At 46.4% G+C, this 17224-nt stretch overlaps 1 protein-coding gene across 1 annotated transcript; it reads left to right on the top strand.

Annotated features, from left to right (window-relative positions):
- Nucleotides 1-8124: 8124 nt before the first annotated feature.
- Nucleotides 8125-14547, top strand: LOC129040058 (DBH-like monooxygenase protein 2). Its single transcript, XM_054493937.1, is given in 10 exon segments — nucleotides 8125-8848; nucleotides 9685-9852; nucleotides 10044-10146; nucleotides 10339-10505; nucleotides 10857-10948; nucleotides 11233-11329; nucleotides 11464-11523; nucleotides 12976-13106; nucleotides 13896-14013; nucleotides 14305-14547. Coding segments are annotated over 10 exon segments (1722 nt in total). The 5' UTR covers nucleotides 8125-8305.
- The last annotated feature ends 2677 nt before the right edge of the window (nucleotides 14548-17224 follow it).

The following is a 17224-nucleotide window of genomic DNA, read 5'->3' as shown; positions in this document are numbered from 1 at the left end:
AACTACCATAAGAGACAGAGGTATCCTTCCCACACCTCCTCACTGACTCACTCCCACCTGCATCCCACTTACCTGCTTGTTTGGTCTACAGCCTCTGGGATAGAGAAGCTCTGAGCTAGAAGCAGGTGGCTCAGCTACAGTAGCCTTCCTGACTCCCACCTCTGCAAGGGTCTTGGGATCCTGGGTCTCATTCATTCTCTCTCACACCCCTGCCCCCCATTTCTCGCTCACTATGCACCTGTCCCAGCTTCTGAGCCTCCTTGTCTTGTCTCTCACTCTGTAAATGACTTTACTCAGGCTGCAGACCCAGCTCTGAATCTGGCTTATTAGTTCAACATTTGGTGAGCTCTACATGACAGATGTAAACCCTTCTCCTTTCTGAGAGTCTGATTGCTTAAAAGATCAGTTTGAGATTGGGCTTTGAGAACTTCAGGTAGAGGTGGGTATGGTATTAAAAACAGGAGTTTAATTGGAAACATGGCTATGTATTCCAAGTGTGTGTGCTTATGAGGGGAGGATTTACTGGATGAGAGATTCAGCCCACCCCTCTTCTAAGTGCCTAGAATTTCTTCAGGTTTCTCCCAAGCATCCCTGGGCTGGGGTGGGGTGCTTTTAGTACTGACATTAAAAATGCAACATGCTTTTTACATGTGCATACTTTTTTTTTTTGATTGAGATGGAGTTCTGCTCTTGTTGCCCGGGCTGGAGTCCAGTGATGTGATCTTGGCTCACTGCAACCTCCACCTCCTGAGTTCAAGTGATTCTCCTGCCTCAGCCTCCTGAGTAGCTGGGATTACAGGCCTGCACTACCACCCCTGGCTAATTCTGTATTTTTAGTAGAGAGGGGATTTCACCATGTTGGTCAGCCTGGTCTCAAATTCCTGACCTCAGGTCATGCCCCCTGCCTTGGCCTCCCAAAGTGCTGGGATTACAGGCATGAACCACCATGCCCAGCCTGTGTGCATGCTTTTCATATATGCATATTGTGGAGAGAATGGCTAAGGCCCCCTGATTGTTTTCTATGTCCTTTTACATTATACTGAAGACTTAACCTGAATTGTATTGTTCTGTCCTCACAGCAGTCCTCTGAGATGGATAGAGTTTCACAGATACAGAAACTGAGGTTCAGGAAGATTAAAAGACTTCCCCAGAGCTCAAAAGTGGTAGAGCCAAGGTCTGCCTCTAACCCTCCAGAGCCTATGGCTAAATCACTGTGCTATTCAGACAGGGAGCATTCTCTGAAAATACTTGGGAAATTAGCAGAGGTCTGCTTGTGGTTACAAGGCAAGAAGGGGAGATTTGGATGGAAAGAAAGCTGGCTTGGGAAGGCTGTCAAGGAAAGGAGGAGGGGTAGGGTCTATGGTTGGAAGCCAGGGAAGTCTGTGTATGTGACTTATATTCACAAGCTCGGGGAGGGTTTCTCACCGTGTCTTTGCTGCAGGTGCACTACATGGTTCTGCCCTGCATCACATTGGCCATGAACAGCCTTGTAATCTACTCCAGGAAAGGTTCTCACCTGTTTATCCCAGGACTCTGCAGAGTAGCCAGCATCTGGAGTTGCTCCTGGAGATCTTGCTGGTATCAACTGGCCTAGGGGTACTGGAACTCCTTAGGATGCAGCATGGGGCCTCAGCATGTCCACATGGTACCAGTACCCACGTGGCCTTCACTCCACCAGGTTTGCAGTAGTGTCTGAAACACACAGGCAGGCCAGGCTGAGGGGAGATAGAGTGATCATCCCCAGGAGTAACTAACTAGGCCACATCCTGGAGAAGGGGACCCAAGAGTAAAGTCAATAGAGGGGGCTGCTGGGAACAGAAGGGATCCTTCCTCAGGGTGGGACGCTATGCCTGGAATGACTGTGGCAAGGCTAGGGTTACAGAGCAATTGCTGTGCCCATGGTGTTCCAGTGACTAGGTCCCTCTTTCTGCCCCTTACCCCCACTGAGTGGCGTCCTCTGCTTTGCCATCTGTCCTGTACTCACGGCAGCCAAGAGCACCCAGCAGCTCTTGGCAGAATGGGAAATGTCACCATTCCCTGGCCCCACAGGCTCTCTCCAGCAGGGCCATGGGACAGTGTAGCTGGGCAAGCGAGCAGGATCCTAGCCTGTAGGGTGGCAATCAGTGGCTGACAGTCTCTGGGCCTGAAGCTCCAACTGAAATTCAAACGTCAAACTGAAGGTTTGAGTGCTTCCTGCTTCCTGAGTGCCAACATGTGCTCACACGTGCATCCCCACACTCCCCATATGCACTGAGTGCCCTAGTGTAGGGACTTCGCCTGCACCCTCTCAGCTGTGTCCTAGAACACCGGTCTGAATCTGTGCCTCGAAACTTTGCAACAAATGAAAAATATTTCAGTGCAATCAGGCAATGCATATAGAAGTAAATGAAGACCTCTCTCACCCACATGCTTCATGTGAGCATAGAGGCCGCTACAGGGCAGTCCGACAATGGCCTTATCTCCAATTACCTGTGCTGGACTCCGTGAGGACAAACACAGATTAAGAAAGAGAGGCTAAACTCTCCCTGTTGAAAATAAGACAAGGGACTTCTCTCCCTTCACTTCATTTCCTTTGAGCACTTAACCAGCAGACCTGTAATGAGAAGTTCTTTCGTCTCTTTGAATGTATATAAATCTTTTTAAAAATTAAATAAGCCTCTTAGGAGCTTTGAAACGCAGAAATACCTTCCTCAAGAACCAGACAACAATTTATTTGAAAGGTAGTCATCAAGGAAGATAGAGCCCTATTTCCCAGTTTCTAAGGGAGAATAAGAGCCAGTTTAGAAGCCCAACAACCTAGGGAAAAGCCCAGTTTAGGAATCTTACTTGACTTAAAGGGGACACCCTGCACCAAGTTGTAAAACTACCTACTGTTATGAAGATATGAGAAAGTTATTTTTTCTTTATGTAAAGCCAATTAGAAAACCTAAACGCAATTACCAAGTGAATCTAGAATGAACTATATGTTGGCGAAGGGGGCTGTCAAGTCCTCTAACTCGAGGAGTAGTTGCTGTTTATCTTGAGAACATGTATGTAGTAGGTTGTATCTGCTGGGCTATACAGCAGAGATTTCTTTCTGTTTTCACAATCTCTTCACAGATTGGCATTAACTTGCATCACATTCTGGCTTAATGTTTATCCAATAATAACTAGGTTTAATACCTGGGTGACAAAATGATCTGTACAACTACCCCCTATGAAACAAGTTTACCTATATAACAAGCCTGCACATATATGTACCCCTGAACTTAAAATAAGTAAAAAAAAAAAAAAAAAAAAAAAAAAAAAAAAGATTTTTGGCCGGGCACGGTGGCTCACACCTGTAATCCCAGCACTTTGGGAGGCCGATGTGGGTGGATCACCTAAGGTAAGGAGTTTGAGACCAGCCTGATCAATATGGTAAAACCCCGTCTCTACTAAAAGTACAAAAATTAGCCATGTGTGGTGGTGGGCAATTGTAATCCCAGCTACTCGGGAGGCTGAGACAGGAGAATCGTTTGAACCCGGGAGGTGGACGTTGCAGTGAGTTGAGATCACACCACTGCACTCCAGTCTGGGCAACAGAGCGAGACTCCATCTCAAAAAAAAAAAAAAAAGATTTTAAAAGTATTTTTATTCTCATCTACCTTTGTAGAGAGGTTTTCTGGGTTGGGGGATTTTTTTCTCCTTGAATTATTTCTAATAATATTTAATTATTTATGAAATATATTTAATTATATTTGATTAATTCATATAATTATATAATATTCAATTATTTTACTTCAACTTCATAATAGATTTAGTTATATTTTCCCAACAACTCATAGTGTTGCCACCACCCAGTGGTGGGACCTTGGGCTTCAGCAGCTTCATCCATAGGATGGAAATAATAACAAAATCTATAAATGCAGGGTCAATACATTTTAGAATAGAGCTTGGTACAGACTAAGCTTTCAATAAGAGTTGACTTCTATGTTTGCAATGGTAAATTTTAAATTCAATTAAAATATGACAACTGGTAGTAATTTTAGTCTTTAATTACCATTCACTTGGTACTCAGCTGAAATTAAAAGCTTAAATTCTCAGAATTTTTTTAATTTTAAAAATTATTTAAAAAAATTTTTGTGCATACATAGTAGGTATATACATGTATGGCGTACATGAGATGTTTTGATACAGGCATGCAATGTGAAATAAGCACATCAAGTATTTGGGCAACATGATGAAGCCCCATCTCTACAAAAAATACAAAAATTAACTGGGCATAGTGGTGCACACCTATAATCCCAGCTATTCAGGAGGTTGAGGCAGGAAGGTCGCCTGAGCCTGGGAGGTCAAGGCTGCAGTGAGCTGTGATTACGCCACTGCAATCCAGCCTAGGTGACAGAGTGAGACCTTGTCTCAAACAAAAATAAAAAATAAAAAATAAAAAAGCCTTTATACTTTGAGTTACAAACAATCCAATCACATTCTTTAAGTTCAGTCATAAAAAAGAATGAGATCTACCTCTTTTTCAACATTGATAAGAGGCCTCATTTTTCAGAAAGCTTGGAAACCAATCATCTGGGAAATTCAACTTAAAAGTCCCTGCATCCACCATCTCTCCAACCGCAGCATTTTACAGAGAGCAAGAAGGAGGCACAGAGGGGTTTAGAAACTGAACTTCACTATTTCAAGACCTGGGACTGCACTGCCCTCAGGTCGGTGACCCTCTTGTGGTGTCTTCCCTGTCACAGGCACTTGATAAATGCAGAAGGGAAGCAGGGCCAGCCCCAGCCCCATCTCCCTAGAGAGCCCCACATAGGTGTAGCAATGGCCTGGCTTCCGGGGTGGAAGCCAGATAAGGGTCCAGGAGAACAGACCCTCTGAGTCTGCAGTCACTGCTCCCAGCTCTTTATTGAGGACCTTGTCTCTTTGCTGAGGACAGTGCTCTGGCCAGCAGGAGAGATTGCAGGATAAGGGATCCTGGGCCCGTTTCAATTTACAAGACTGGCTATCCTGTCTCCCTACTGCCCCCTCCCTTAATCCTTAAGTGAGATTGGGATCAGAATGTCTCCACGCACCTGTTATCTCTCTGGTGTTACTGCTCCTCAAGGTCAGTGCCTCCCAGGCTCCGACCTCTCCTTTTCTCTTGGCTCAGCTCTGGTCCTGGGCCAAGATAAGCCTCTTGGCTTCCAGATGGCTGCCTACCTTTTCTGTCAGGCCTAGAGTTAGGGGCTGTGGCTGCCCCCTTGAGGCATTTGTTTTCTCCCTCACCACACCCCAATTACTACTCAAGTGCTCACAGCAGCAGCAAACAACCTTAGCTGGGTCCTCACCAGCTTTGATGAGCTCAGTAGCCAAAAAAAAAAAAATAAAGACTATGCCTGCAATGAGCTGTAAGCAGATCGCGCCGGCATCTGTACATCTACTCCTGAGCTGAATTCCTCTGTGGAGAGGTGAAGTACAGTCTGTGTGGGAGAGGCCCTCAGGGTCCCTGTCCTCTCTATTGTCAAACGGAGAGCCGGCAACCAGGGGTCAGATGAGGTGACGTCTAGCTCTAGGTCAGCTGTGTCAGTCACCAGGGGGAAAATACTGTGGAGTTAGAGTCAGACTTTGGTTTCTTCCCTAAGAAGCAGCCAACAAATGTCACTAAATTCCTCCACCAGGACAAGCCATGTGGAAATGCATGGCGGGGGTCTGGTACCCGTAGGGTGTCTGTGACCTAAGAAAATTATGGTCAGGGACTATGACCCACCATTGACTCAACGGGGTATCAAGCACCACTCTTGTTACCCTTTGGAGCTCCCGTTTCATCATCTAGAAATTAAGTGGATTGAAATTTTTGGAAAACTAAGTGGCTCTTAAGTTCTTTTCTATTCTGGTGTTCTAATATTCTAACCTTCCTTCTGTGTTGCTTCCATTGTTTGCATAATACTAATGTGCTCAATCAGGTAAGCTCAGCCTGCTGTGGAGCCATTAAACTAATTTCTCTGAAAGGTAATCGATGGCCGGAAGGGAAAGCACGAAGCATCCCAAAGGCAAACTCATGTTTATTTCTCATCTTCTTCCCCTCACCTCCTCCATCTTCCTGCTCCTCCCCAGGAGTGTGCAGAAAAACAAAGCTGCCCCCAGACTCAACCATCTGAGAAGCTGATTATCCCTCCTCTCAGTGTCCTTCTAGCGATTAGTAGCAAAGGCTCCTCTAGCAGATGGAAATTGCAGTCTTCACTCCGGTCCCTGCCAGCAACTTCCCTCCTTCCTGCACTGCACTGGGAAACTGAAAAACTGGGTTTACAAGCAGTCCCACATCCTTGCTAGTACCGAAGTTCTATACATAGACAAAATGGGAAAAGCCCATAAAAAGTGGGGTGGGGACATATTCCAGAGGCAGAATGTCCTGTAAAGACATCCCAGGATAGAAGATGGAAGAGGTGGGCAGGAAGGGAGGGGGAGAAAAAGAAACTAAACTTTCTTGATTCTGCAGGGTCCCCACTGGCAGAACGCTGGCATGGGGTCAGGGTGGAAAGTCTAAACGATTCAATCCTAAGAATTTTATGCCAAGCCCCTGCTTCATAGTGAAAGCAACCTGCCCTGTATCCTCTCCAGGCACCTCTCACCTCCAGAGTTATGTAAGGGGCATCGCTCTGAACCCAGAGGATAATCAGATCAGAAGTGCCACAGCCTGGCCCTCCCCCATGGCATGGTGCCTGGCCCAGGTAGGACATAAAACTCTGAAGCTCTCGAATGTTCATCTGCAAGGGAGATGCTCCAGGTCCCAGGAGCCATGGCCCATGACCTTCTCTTCAGGCTTTTTCCACTTTTGGCCCTGGGAGCCCCCTTACAAAGCAACTGCCTTGGCCCCACATCTCGCCTGTGCTATTCCAGGTTCCTAGATCCTTCTAATGTCATTTTCCTGCGTTGGGACTTTGACCTTGAGGCTGAAATCATCAGTTTTGAGCTCCAGGTCCGGAGAGCTGGCTGGGTGGGCTTGGGTGTCACAAATCGCTACACCAACGTGGGAAGTGACCTGGTCGTTGGAGGAGTCTTGCCTAAAGGCAATGTCTATTTCTCGGTGTGAGGGTGACTTGCTTCCAAGGATGAGGGTCTTTGTTGGGTTAAGGATGGTTCCTGTCCAGAAAGGATTCACATTCCCCAACGATATCTAAACACACTCCCAGAATGCCAGCTGAATGCTGGTGTGTCCCTCCAGAAATGGTCCATTGTAGAGTTTGAAATCTATGTCTTCAAGACTGCAAGTCTCTAAGACTGCTGAGAGAATGAAACCATTAGATTGTGAGATAGTCTTGCACCACTTACTTGCTAATAGCCCACTAAATGCAGGTCACTGGGGAAAATTCAAAGCTGTTTGAGAAATAGTTACATGAAGAGCCACATGAGAGAGGATGAATGCCATATATACTTCAGATAATATGTGAGCCTTCAAGTATTAGGGATGCAGGAATATTAGACTTTATGGAGATGAGATTTGAAATGGGAGAAGTAAAGCAAGGTCAGGTGGTGAAACTCCATTGTCCATAAAACGGTGCTCTGCCATGTTCTTCAGCCCATGCTCTGCCCAAGGAGAAAACTACATAATAAAGAACACCTGGGTTCTGCTACTCTAGTATCCTAGGGGATCTAAAGGGACAGCCACTGCTCCAAAGCATGACATTTGAAGCTCCTAGTTCTTACTTCTTGACCTTCACTGGACCCAAGGATCAGCACTTGGTGGACGAAGACACTCTGAAGGAGGATGGGAGCCAGGATGCTGAGGTGCTGGGGCTGACGGAAGATGCTGTTTACACCACCATGCGTTTTTCCAGGCCCTTCCGCTCTTGCGATCCTCATGACCTGGATATTATGGTAAAATAGCGAGCAGAGAAAAGCATTTAATCACAAGCAGGTTTTCCTTCTGGAGAGGTAGTTGCCCCCAGTCAGGCAGCTAGTCATCATTCCCAGGACTTCTATTCCCCTCAGCCTTCCCAGGTAATGCTCCAATTGTGCCACCTGCTGAAATCCACAAGCCTTCTGCAGGGTGACCTCCCACTGATTCACCTCCTGCCCACCTGCTCCAGGGTTCTCCTTTTGAAGAATTCTGCCCAGTTTCGCTGACCTTTAGAGTGTTAGGATATAAGAGTTTAATTCAGTCCTTTCATTTTACAGATGTGGATACAAGCTTAAAGAGGGCATGCGAGAGGGAATGTGACTTGCTCAAGATCACCAGCAAGTGAGCGTCGGAGGCAGAAATAGAACCTGACTAGTTCTCACTCCTAGTGTGAAGCTCCTTCCATTCCACCATGTAGACATGAGCATGTGCCTTGTGTAGGTCCTTGGGTGCAGGGATATGCAGAGTGCTGCTCAGGGGTGGCAGCTCCTCAATGCTCATGGCACCCCGCAGAGCGACACTGTGAGGGTGCTGGCTGCCTATGGCCTGGATGACACTCCGAAGCTGGATCAGGAGCGTACTTTTGTCAAGTCTATCTTTCTGCTACAAGTCGTCCACCCTGACAATCTGGATGTCCCTGAGGACACCATCATCCATGACTTGGAGATCACTGATAAGACACCTTCGTCACACCCAGCAGCCTCCAGCTCCCTTCTCCTCACCCCACTCAACCCAGATCCCTTCTCTTGCCCCCAGTATTCAGTACATCCCTTGGGTGGAGATTACTCTGACTCTTCTCTGTCTCCTAAGGACTGCCAATCTGACCCTAACATGAACCCCTTTCCCTGGCCTGGCCCTTACCCTATTTCTTCGGAGCCTCACTGTCATCTGGCTCAGCTTCTGTGCACCCTTCCACAGTTCCTCATTCCAGAGGATGACACCACGTATGCCTGCACCTTTCTTCCTCTCCCTATTGTGAGCCAGAAGCATCACATTTACAAGGTATGGTGGACCAGATGGGGGACATTGTCAAGGCAGGGAAGGGTGCTGGAGCAGAGCAGGGGGTGTGGTCAACCCTGGAGGATGAGGTCTGGAAAATTTCTTGGAGGAAGCAAGAAGGAAGTAGTTGCAAGAACAGGGGGACAGGCAGGGCTTGGTGGAGGTCATGGCTACATCATTTCCTGAGCCCAGAAATGTAACTCCCAGGGCGATTTTATTTAAGCCCCACAATGCAACGGACATGTTGATGAAAGTTAAGAATTAATAATTGTTTGCAAAGAACAAAGTATAAGCCTCAACCTGGCCCCAGAATTGTGCTCTCTTAGCCCAAGAGGAGGTAAAGGCAGGGAGAGGATATGGCCAGGGGCTGTCAGGAGGTTGGCGAAGTCTGGCTAGAATGAACTAAAACTTGGTAACCCAATTTCATATTTGAGTGATTGCAATTTTGATCAAATAAATAAAGGTATGATCTGGCAATAAGTGGCAAATGTAGAGACTTTTTTTCTTTAGACAGATAACTTGAAAAGACATGGCTACATGCTCAGATACAGTGAACTGAGGAGGTTGCTAAGGGAAGGCAGAAGTCTTGGAATGTCCCAGGCTAGATTTCATATGTCTGCTCTCCAGAAGGGACTTAAAGGAGGGGGGAGTTGAGAGAAGAGTCAAACTGAGTGGGTGGGAAAATGATAGCTTGGGGAATAAAAACAGAGAAAAAGGGAGAGAGAGAAACAGAGAGAAGAGGGAAATGGGTATAGTCTTATTTGACACAAAGGAAGGAAGATAATATGGATTTGATGTAGAAGGTCTTGATCATGTTCTGCTCTCCCTTTTCTGCCCAGTTTGAGCCTAAGTTGGTCTACCACAATGAGACAATGGTGCATCACATCCTGGTGTACGCCTGTGGCAATGCTAGCGTTCTCCCCACAGGCATCAGCGACTGCTATGGGGCCGACCCCGCCTTCTCCCTCTGCTCACAGGTCATCGTGGGCTGGGCTGTCGGGGGCACTGTGAGTCCCATGATGGGGTAAACACATTTCTAAGCGGGTGCATGTGGTTGGGTAATGAGATCACTGGGCTGGTGGAAGACCAGGGGATAGGGGAAGTCTGGGATGACAATTAGAAAACAAGGCCAGAAGCCCTGAATCCCTACGGCTGGTTCCCAGCCCTTCTTGCTGCCAAATCTACTTCCTTCCAACAGAGCTACCAGTTTCCAGATGACGTAGGCGTCTCTATTGGGACCCCCTTAGACCCTCAGTGGATCCGACTGGAGATTCATTACAGCAATTTTAACAACCTTCCTGGTGAGCATCCAGAGGATTTAAGGAAGGGAAGCTGGTGGAGCTGGCTAGTTTTTTCGGTATTGGGAACGCATTGTGGGATGTGTGCTGACTCCCTGTGGTCAAAGCCCCACCCCAGCTTTCCTGGGCCTCTTTCTCTCCGCATTGTGACCCACTCTCCTGTCTCCTGTGATTGACTGTTCCTCTCTGCACCAGGTGTGTATGATTCCTCAGGGATTCACGTGTACTACACTTCTCAGCTGCGCAAATATGACATGGGCGTCCTCCAGCTGGGCTTCCTCACGTTTCCCATCCACTTCATCCCCCCGGGCGCTGAGTCCTTCATGTCCTGTGGGCTGTGTAGGACGGAGAAGTTTGAGGAGGTGGAGCTGGGAGGCACACCCTTCCTGAGGAGGAAACACACTCTCCTTGCCCCCCCATGCCAGATCTGGTCTGATCCACAAGCCCACACAGCCTGAGCCCCAGACTTGGAGAATAATTACAGCCTGGTGCTCAGGAAATTCACTAACATGACTTTTGCAAGGAAGGGAAGGAGTCTGGGCTTTGAGAACAAGGGGAGTGCAGAAGGAAGAAGGGCCAGAAAGGTTCAATAAGAATTACAGTGGCAAATGTCAGTCATCAGAGGAAGGTGTCAAATATCAAGGGAGGAAAATCAAGCAGCAGGTCAAGAACAGAGTCCTTAACAAATCAGGTGCACCTCTTCCCTGTTACAGATGAATGGAGCTCCTATGCCTGACATACAGGTATATGGCTACCTGCTGCACACCCACTTTGCTGGACGGGCTCTGCAAGCAGTGTAATACAGGTGAGGGAAGACCTTGAAGCTTTCCCTTCTGCAGGTGGGAATGAATTTTAAGAATAGTGATTTATTCTGTAGCATACAATTATGCCCGGTTGAGAATAAGGAAGAGCTACAACTATCTTTAGAGTAGAAATAACTGGAATAAGACTGTGGAAGAAGTTTTTTGTTTACTTTTGTGGATAATCTACTCACAGAATGACCCCACCCACATGCTACATCTTTATTGGCAGACCCCTCTCTATTTCATCTTCTCTTTATTTCTGAATTCCCGCCTTCTCTTCCTCTAGGAATGGAACACAACTTCGAACAATCTGTAAAGACGATTCCTACGACTTCAACCTGCAGGAGACTCGAGATTTGCCCTCTCGAGTGGAGATCAAGCTGGTGAGAGTCTGAGGGAGGCCTAGCAGAGTCAGGGGCAGCAGCCTCATACCTCATTACTGCCAGCCAAGAAAGTTCTCAAGCTGTACCAGTCCCTCTGCGTCTCACTCTCAGCCTTCATGTTTCACTCTGAACAGGGAGATGGATTCCTGGTAGAATGTCACTACCAGACACTGGACTGTGACTCCATGACATTTGTAAGTGACCTCTCTCCCCGCCATGGTCACCATGACCATAGCCCCAGTGGAGAGCCCACTCATGGCTTTGGCTACCGAGTGACCCCTGTGATTTCACTGAAGCCCCTTCCTTCCTCCAATGGCATCACACATCCACATGGGGCTTTTCATGTTCTCACACCCCATGCATCTAAGATAGGAACAGGGATTTCTCACATTCTCTGCCAATAACCCACTAAGACCCTGGAAATATAGTATGCTATAGCAACTAAGAGCAGAGATTCTGGGGCCTCATTGCCTCGGTTTGAATATCAGCACAATCATTTAGTACATTTCTAACTTTAGACAAGTTATTTGGCTTCTTTGTATCTCAGTTTCCCAATTCGCATAAGATTAATACTACTTTCTACTACATAAGATTGTTGTGAGAGTTGGTTAACACATGCAAAACACCTAAATCATTGCCTGACTTGTAGTAGATGCTCAATTAAAGTTGGCTATTGTTTCTATGATCACAAAAAAATCCCCCATTTTGTGCATCGGGAGTGGTTCAGTGCTTGTGGGATTCAAAACGTGTTGCAGGCAACGAGGAAAAAATACCGCCCTACAAATGATTATATTACAAGTTAGTAAGTGATATATACCATACAAGAAGAATGGGAATAAACCACTAGGGAAATTCACAGGAAAGAATCATGAGATCCTACTACAATGAACTGAACACGTGATGTAGGTGAATTAGTCCTTCTTTAGACACATAGAGATGGGGAATTCTGGAGAAGGAAAAAAACTGAGAAAGCCATATATAAGGAAAGCGTGTGGTGCACATGAAGAAGTTTGGTTGGAAGTTAAAAAATGGGAAAAGATATCTGAAGGAATGGAATGAGGATTAGGATGATAAAGTTGGAAACATTCCTTGAAGCAGGGGTGATCCTGACCTACCTATATCTCCAGGACAGCAGGGCTAACTCTGTAAATATTTGCCAGGTAAGTAAATGGAATGAATGAATGGGTTGGAATTTATTCGATAGAATCAAATAATTGGTTTAGTGATGACTGACTATTGTTTAATGGACTACTGGAAGCCACTGGAGGTTTCAGAATAGGCAAATGGCAGGATGCAAGATGATTGTAAACAACTTGTCTGGCAGCTCTACAGAGGTCAGATTGCAATTAGAACAGATGAGTGACTGACACTAGTTGAGAGGCAGATAATCTAGCCCAAACCAGGATAGTGGCAGTGAAGCTGAGGTCAGGGCAGATATATGGAATGCTTTTTGGAAATAATATCAATAATTGTCCACTAATGGAAATAGAGCAGCAAATAGGGCAGTGAGCTGGCTCTACCTTAAGGGAAAAGGAGAATGGCATCACTGGTAAGATAACCACTTCAACTATTTTCTGTTTGCTTTGTCCTCCTGTCTCTGCATGCCTTTGTATCTTTGTCTCTCCATCTTTGTCTATTTCCTCCAGGGAGGCCCCAGCACCATTAATGAGATGTGCCTCATCTTCCTCTTCTACTATCCCCGAAATAACATCTCTAGCTGCATGGGGTACGCTGACATCATCTACGTGGCCCACGAGCTGGGGGAGGAGGCATCAGAGTGAGTCATCCTGAAATATAGGACCTCGTGTGTGTGGAAGGAACTTTGGGGAGGACTGGGGGAGGAAGAAAGGAAGCCCTACCCACTACCTCCTAAGCTGGTTAGTCAGGATTCTTTCGGGGGCTGCCTGACCAGCTCCTGCCGCCCTCACTCCTGTTCCCATCAGGATCTAACTCTGAAAGCTCTGGCACAAGACAGGATTTTTTGTGGGACTTCTTTTCCCATATCAGCAAGGTCATTCAGAGGAACAGATAAAACTGAACCCTAGAAGTGAGATCCTTTATGTACAAAGTCTTTGTCTGCCTTTTTTCACATACGCTACTTGACTAAGCCAAAGACTCTGTTTACTTTCAAGTCATGAACCTTCATTATTTTGGGGTAAGGATCCCCTCTGAGGTTCTCATGAGAACTATGAAATATTTTTGCATGAAAAAAATGCACATCTATGCAAATACACCCTATTTCACATACAATTTCAGGGAAATGAAATTGCCTCCGAGAAGGTTGATACAGTGACTTCAGGGAACCTGTCTTACTCCATGCCCTCCGGATGAAGAATCACTTCCTAAAGAGTCAGAAGATCCTCTTTTTCATGTTTTAAAATTCTCATCTCTGAGTTCTGATATTTCTCTTTTCAAACTCATTATAATTGTCTCTTTGTTTTGTAAGACACTACTTATGGCTTTTGCTGACATGGAATTGATTCTAACAAAAATGAGTGTACATGTTTTGCCGAAGCTCTAAGTCAATCCTAATCTGTTCCCCCTGCCCTGATCCTACCACCCACAGCAGCCCCATGGAGGGAATGATGGACATGAATGATGTCAAGTGGACCCTGGAGAGCATTAAGAAAGCTGAGAAAGCCTGCAAGGAGGCCCAGCAGACAGTGATAATAAAGACCATTGATGTGAGTGTCCCAGGAGAGACCACCCTTTAGAGTTAGAGATGGAAGGGTGGGGAGTGGTGCTGGGTGGAAGCAGGAAAAGAGAAGAATGAGGGACGTGAATGGCAATGGTAGGAATGCTGGGTCAGGGAACGGGGTGCTGAGAAAGCAGAAAGGTGGGTTGCTGCTGTCCTGGGTTGCAGATGTGGTCAGAGCCTCATGGTTAGCCTGTGAGCTCTGCGAGAACTGGGGATGATCTCAGGAAAGAAAAGTGAGATCCTTTACCTTTACCCTGTTTTTTGCTCTCCCTTGCAGGAGGTGGTGGAAAACACAACAGGCTGGATTCCAGACATCATCCCTGCTCCCCGGGGGCCCTGCTTGGAGTCATCTGGAGGCAAAGTGGAGGCCTAGGACAAGACCCCTGCAGGCTTCAGAGCTGCACCTGTGGCCCTCTCGAGCTCTAGCAGGGCCACCCTGAGGCATCTCCCCCTGGCGGCCATCCTGCTGCTGCAGCACACACTCTTCTGGCTCCTGGCCATGCTGCAGAATGGAGTCTGATGCTGTCTCTTCACATACATACCCAGGCCGCTCTCTCCTCAGCCCTCCCTTATCATCAAACACAGAAACTCCTTCCTGCATTGGCCCCCCAAATCCCTCATCTGTGTCCCTTCTCATGACCCAGGTCTTGACACTGCAGGCCTGGGCACTGCACATATTCCATGAAGATTCTTCTGTGATGAGCTGTGCAAATCATCCTTTAAAGCATTAGAAATCACGGGCGGGGCCGCATATTTTCTGGCAGAGTCTTGCTCCAAGTCTGGGTGTAAGGTAACGGATCCACTCTGAGAAGGCTGATGCCCCAGCTTTCTTAAGAAGATGCATGAAGAGGAAGGGACTTGAATCAGAGAGATTCTGAATTACAAAGAGAGCCCTGCAAACCTCCCTTGGCCCATACCTGGCCCTGGAGGTGGTTTCTGTTTGTCTTTCTTCTGGCATTTGTGCCTGGCCCTGTAAGTTGGGGAGAGAAAAGGGTAATTTGCAGTAAAGGGAGGGGCTCTGTTTATAAAGGACAAAGCTCAATATATCATATTAAAGAAAACTCGGCTCGCTTCCTGTTGCCATCTCTTTCCTTTGAGCTTTTGTTCCAGGAGGGGCAGCTGGACGGTCTCAAATTGCTCAGTATTAGGCACTCAGGGAGCATTTGAGGACCTGGTTGTCCAAATGTGACATTTAATGCACAGCCTTGCTCTCCTCACCTGTATCCCTGCTGTCCGATGAACTTTGTTTATCCCATTGAGTGTCACGTTATCAACACTCAGGCCACTAGGTTTCAAGAGCCTACCTGAGCAGGCAGGCTGGATTGAAAGCTAAGATCAGGACAAGAGCAAGATGGAGAGAGGCAGTCCTTAGCACTAGAGCCCAGGCATGTCAAGGAAGTTCATAGGAACAGAGCAGTGACTAGGTGCAAATGGTTCATAGAGTCAGGCTGCAGTTCGCAACCACAGTTTTCAGGAAAGAATAATTTTCGTGGCGGCTGCCTTGAGAATTTCTAGGAGCATTTATGTATTTTTCTAAGCTTGACAAGCTCAGCACCACCCTCTTCTTCAAGTTTTAAAGTCACCATTCTCATCTGTGAATCGCTTTGCTCATTGTTCATGTCATCTAAGAGGAACCCCTACTCTGGATATCCAAAGGTGTTTAAAGGGATCCTAATCCTCTGGAAACCGGGACTATGGCCTCAGCAAACTCTGTGTCACTACTCCAGAGGCCTAGTGTTGAACTATTATCATAGCTCTGCTTCATGGCAGAGCATTATGCCCCTCTGGGATGGGTGACATGAGAGGTAAGGAGCCTATGACCTTTGCTGTCTTTTCCTCTGGAGAATTCTGGGTGCTCCACTTTGAGACTCTGCAAAATCCTCGGTGTCCACATTCAGTGCCTGTAGTCTCAATGTTGACCATTCTCATAGATCAGCATCACTTCTAGGCCTCGTTTGAGCACAGTGGCTTTCTGTACTTGAAGATGTATTTTAAAGTTCATGATTATGAAAAAACTAGGCTCAACTGAATCCTACGGTGTCTATATTCATTGCTGGTCTTCTCCCTTGTCACCATTCAAGGGAAATTAAAATTATCCTTTTATATAATAATCCAAAGGCACTCTGCCCACTATTGGAGGTAAACACAATATAGTTGACCCTTGAACAACACAGGTTTGGACTGCACGGGTTCACTTATACATAGATTTTTTTCAACCAAATGTGCATGTTGAAAATATAGTATTCACAGGATACAAAACCTGTGTACATGGAGGACTGATTTTTTTTGTATACACATGTTGCGCAGGGCCCACTGCAGGACTTGAGTATACTTGAAATTTGCTATCTGTGGGCAGTCCTGGAATCAATCTTTCACGTATACCTAGGGATGACTGTACTATCTACAGTATGAGGAAACACACAGATAAAAATACTAACTACATTAAAACTCAAAACAACCAGAACAGACCACCTGTTCTTCATTGCTTTGTCCAATTTGTGAGCAAGTCTATCATTTCTAATCAACCTGTTTTTCTCCGAGTGTCCCCAAGCAAACTGATTCAGCATCTTTTAGGTAAACACACACACACACACAATAGGTAAACACACACACACACACACACACAAAATAAACACCCTTTTTGGCTGGATTTCAGATGCTATCCCTCAGTTTGTGCTGCAGTCTTACTCTTGGGCCTTTTCTAGCAGGTTCAAGCTGGGCAGAGCCCCCAGGTTCTGCAGCCAGAATCTTCCAATGTCTCCCTTTGCCCAGGTTGTGGCCAATAAGGTTCCCAGGCCCTGCTGTTCTCCCTTGCTCTCTCCTTCAACTTTATGTTCCTTTCTAGTCTCCTTTTCTCCTTTTATTTTTCTCTCTATTGCTGGTCTCAGCATTTAGTTATCAGTAACATATTCATTGAGCACAGTCTATGTGCTTGACATCAGGTCAAAAACAGGCGCCACTGAAATAAATAGGAAATGAGACATGCATTTCTCTTCCCTTACAGAGCTGCAGTTACATGCCTACAAGCCCCTCAGCAGCCATTCTCTCCCTGAGCTCACACTGTCCCCCTCTGAGACTTACTCCATGCCACCTAATGTTTCCTCTTCCAGTCGCCTCAAGAAATGGACTATATTTTTGTCAACCTGTAGAGAATAATGCGCTTCTACAGTTAAAAGGTATGCATTTGTATTACATAC

This window comes from Pongo pygmaeus, chromosome 6 (genome assembly GCF_028885625.2).
Source record: "Pongo pygmaeus isolate AG05252 chromosome 6, NHGRI_mPonPyg2-v2.0_pri, whole genome shotgun sequence".
Classification (NCBI taxonomy): domain Eukaryota; kingdom Metazoa; phylum Chordata; class Mammalia; order Primates; family Hominidae; genus Pongo; species Pongo pygmaeus.
Note: the sequence above shows the minus strand (reverse complement) of the source record. Positions and strands in the feature narration are given on the sequence as shown.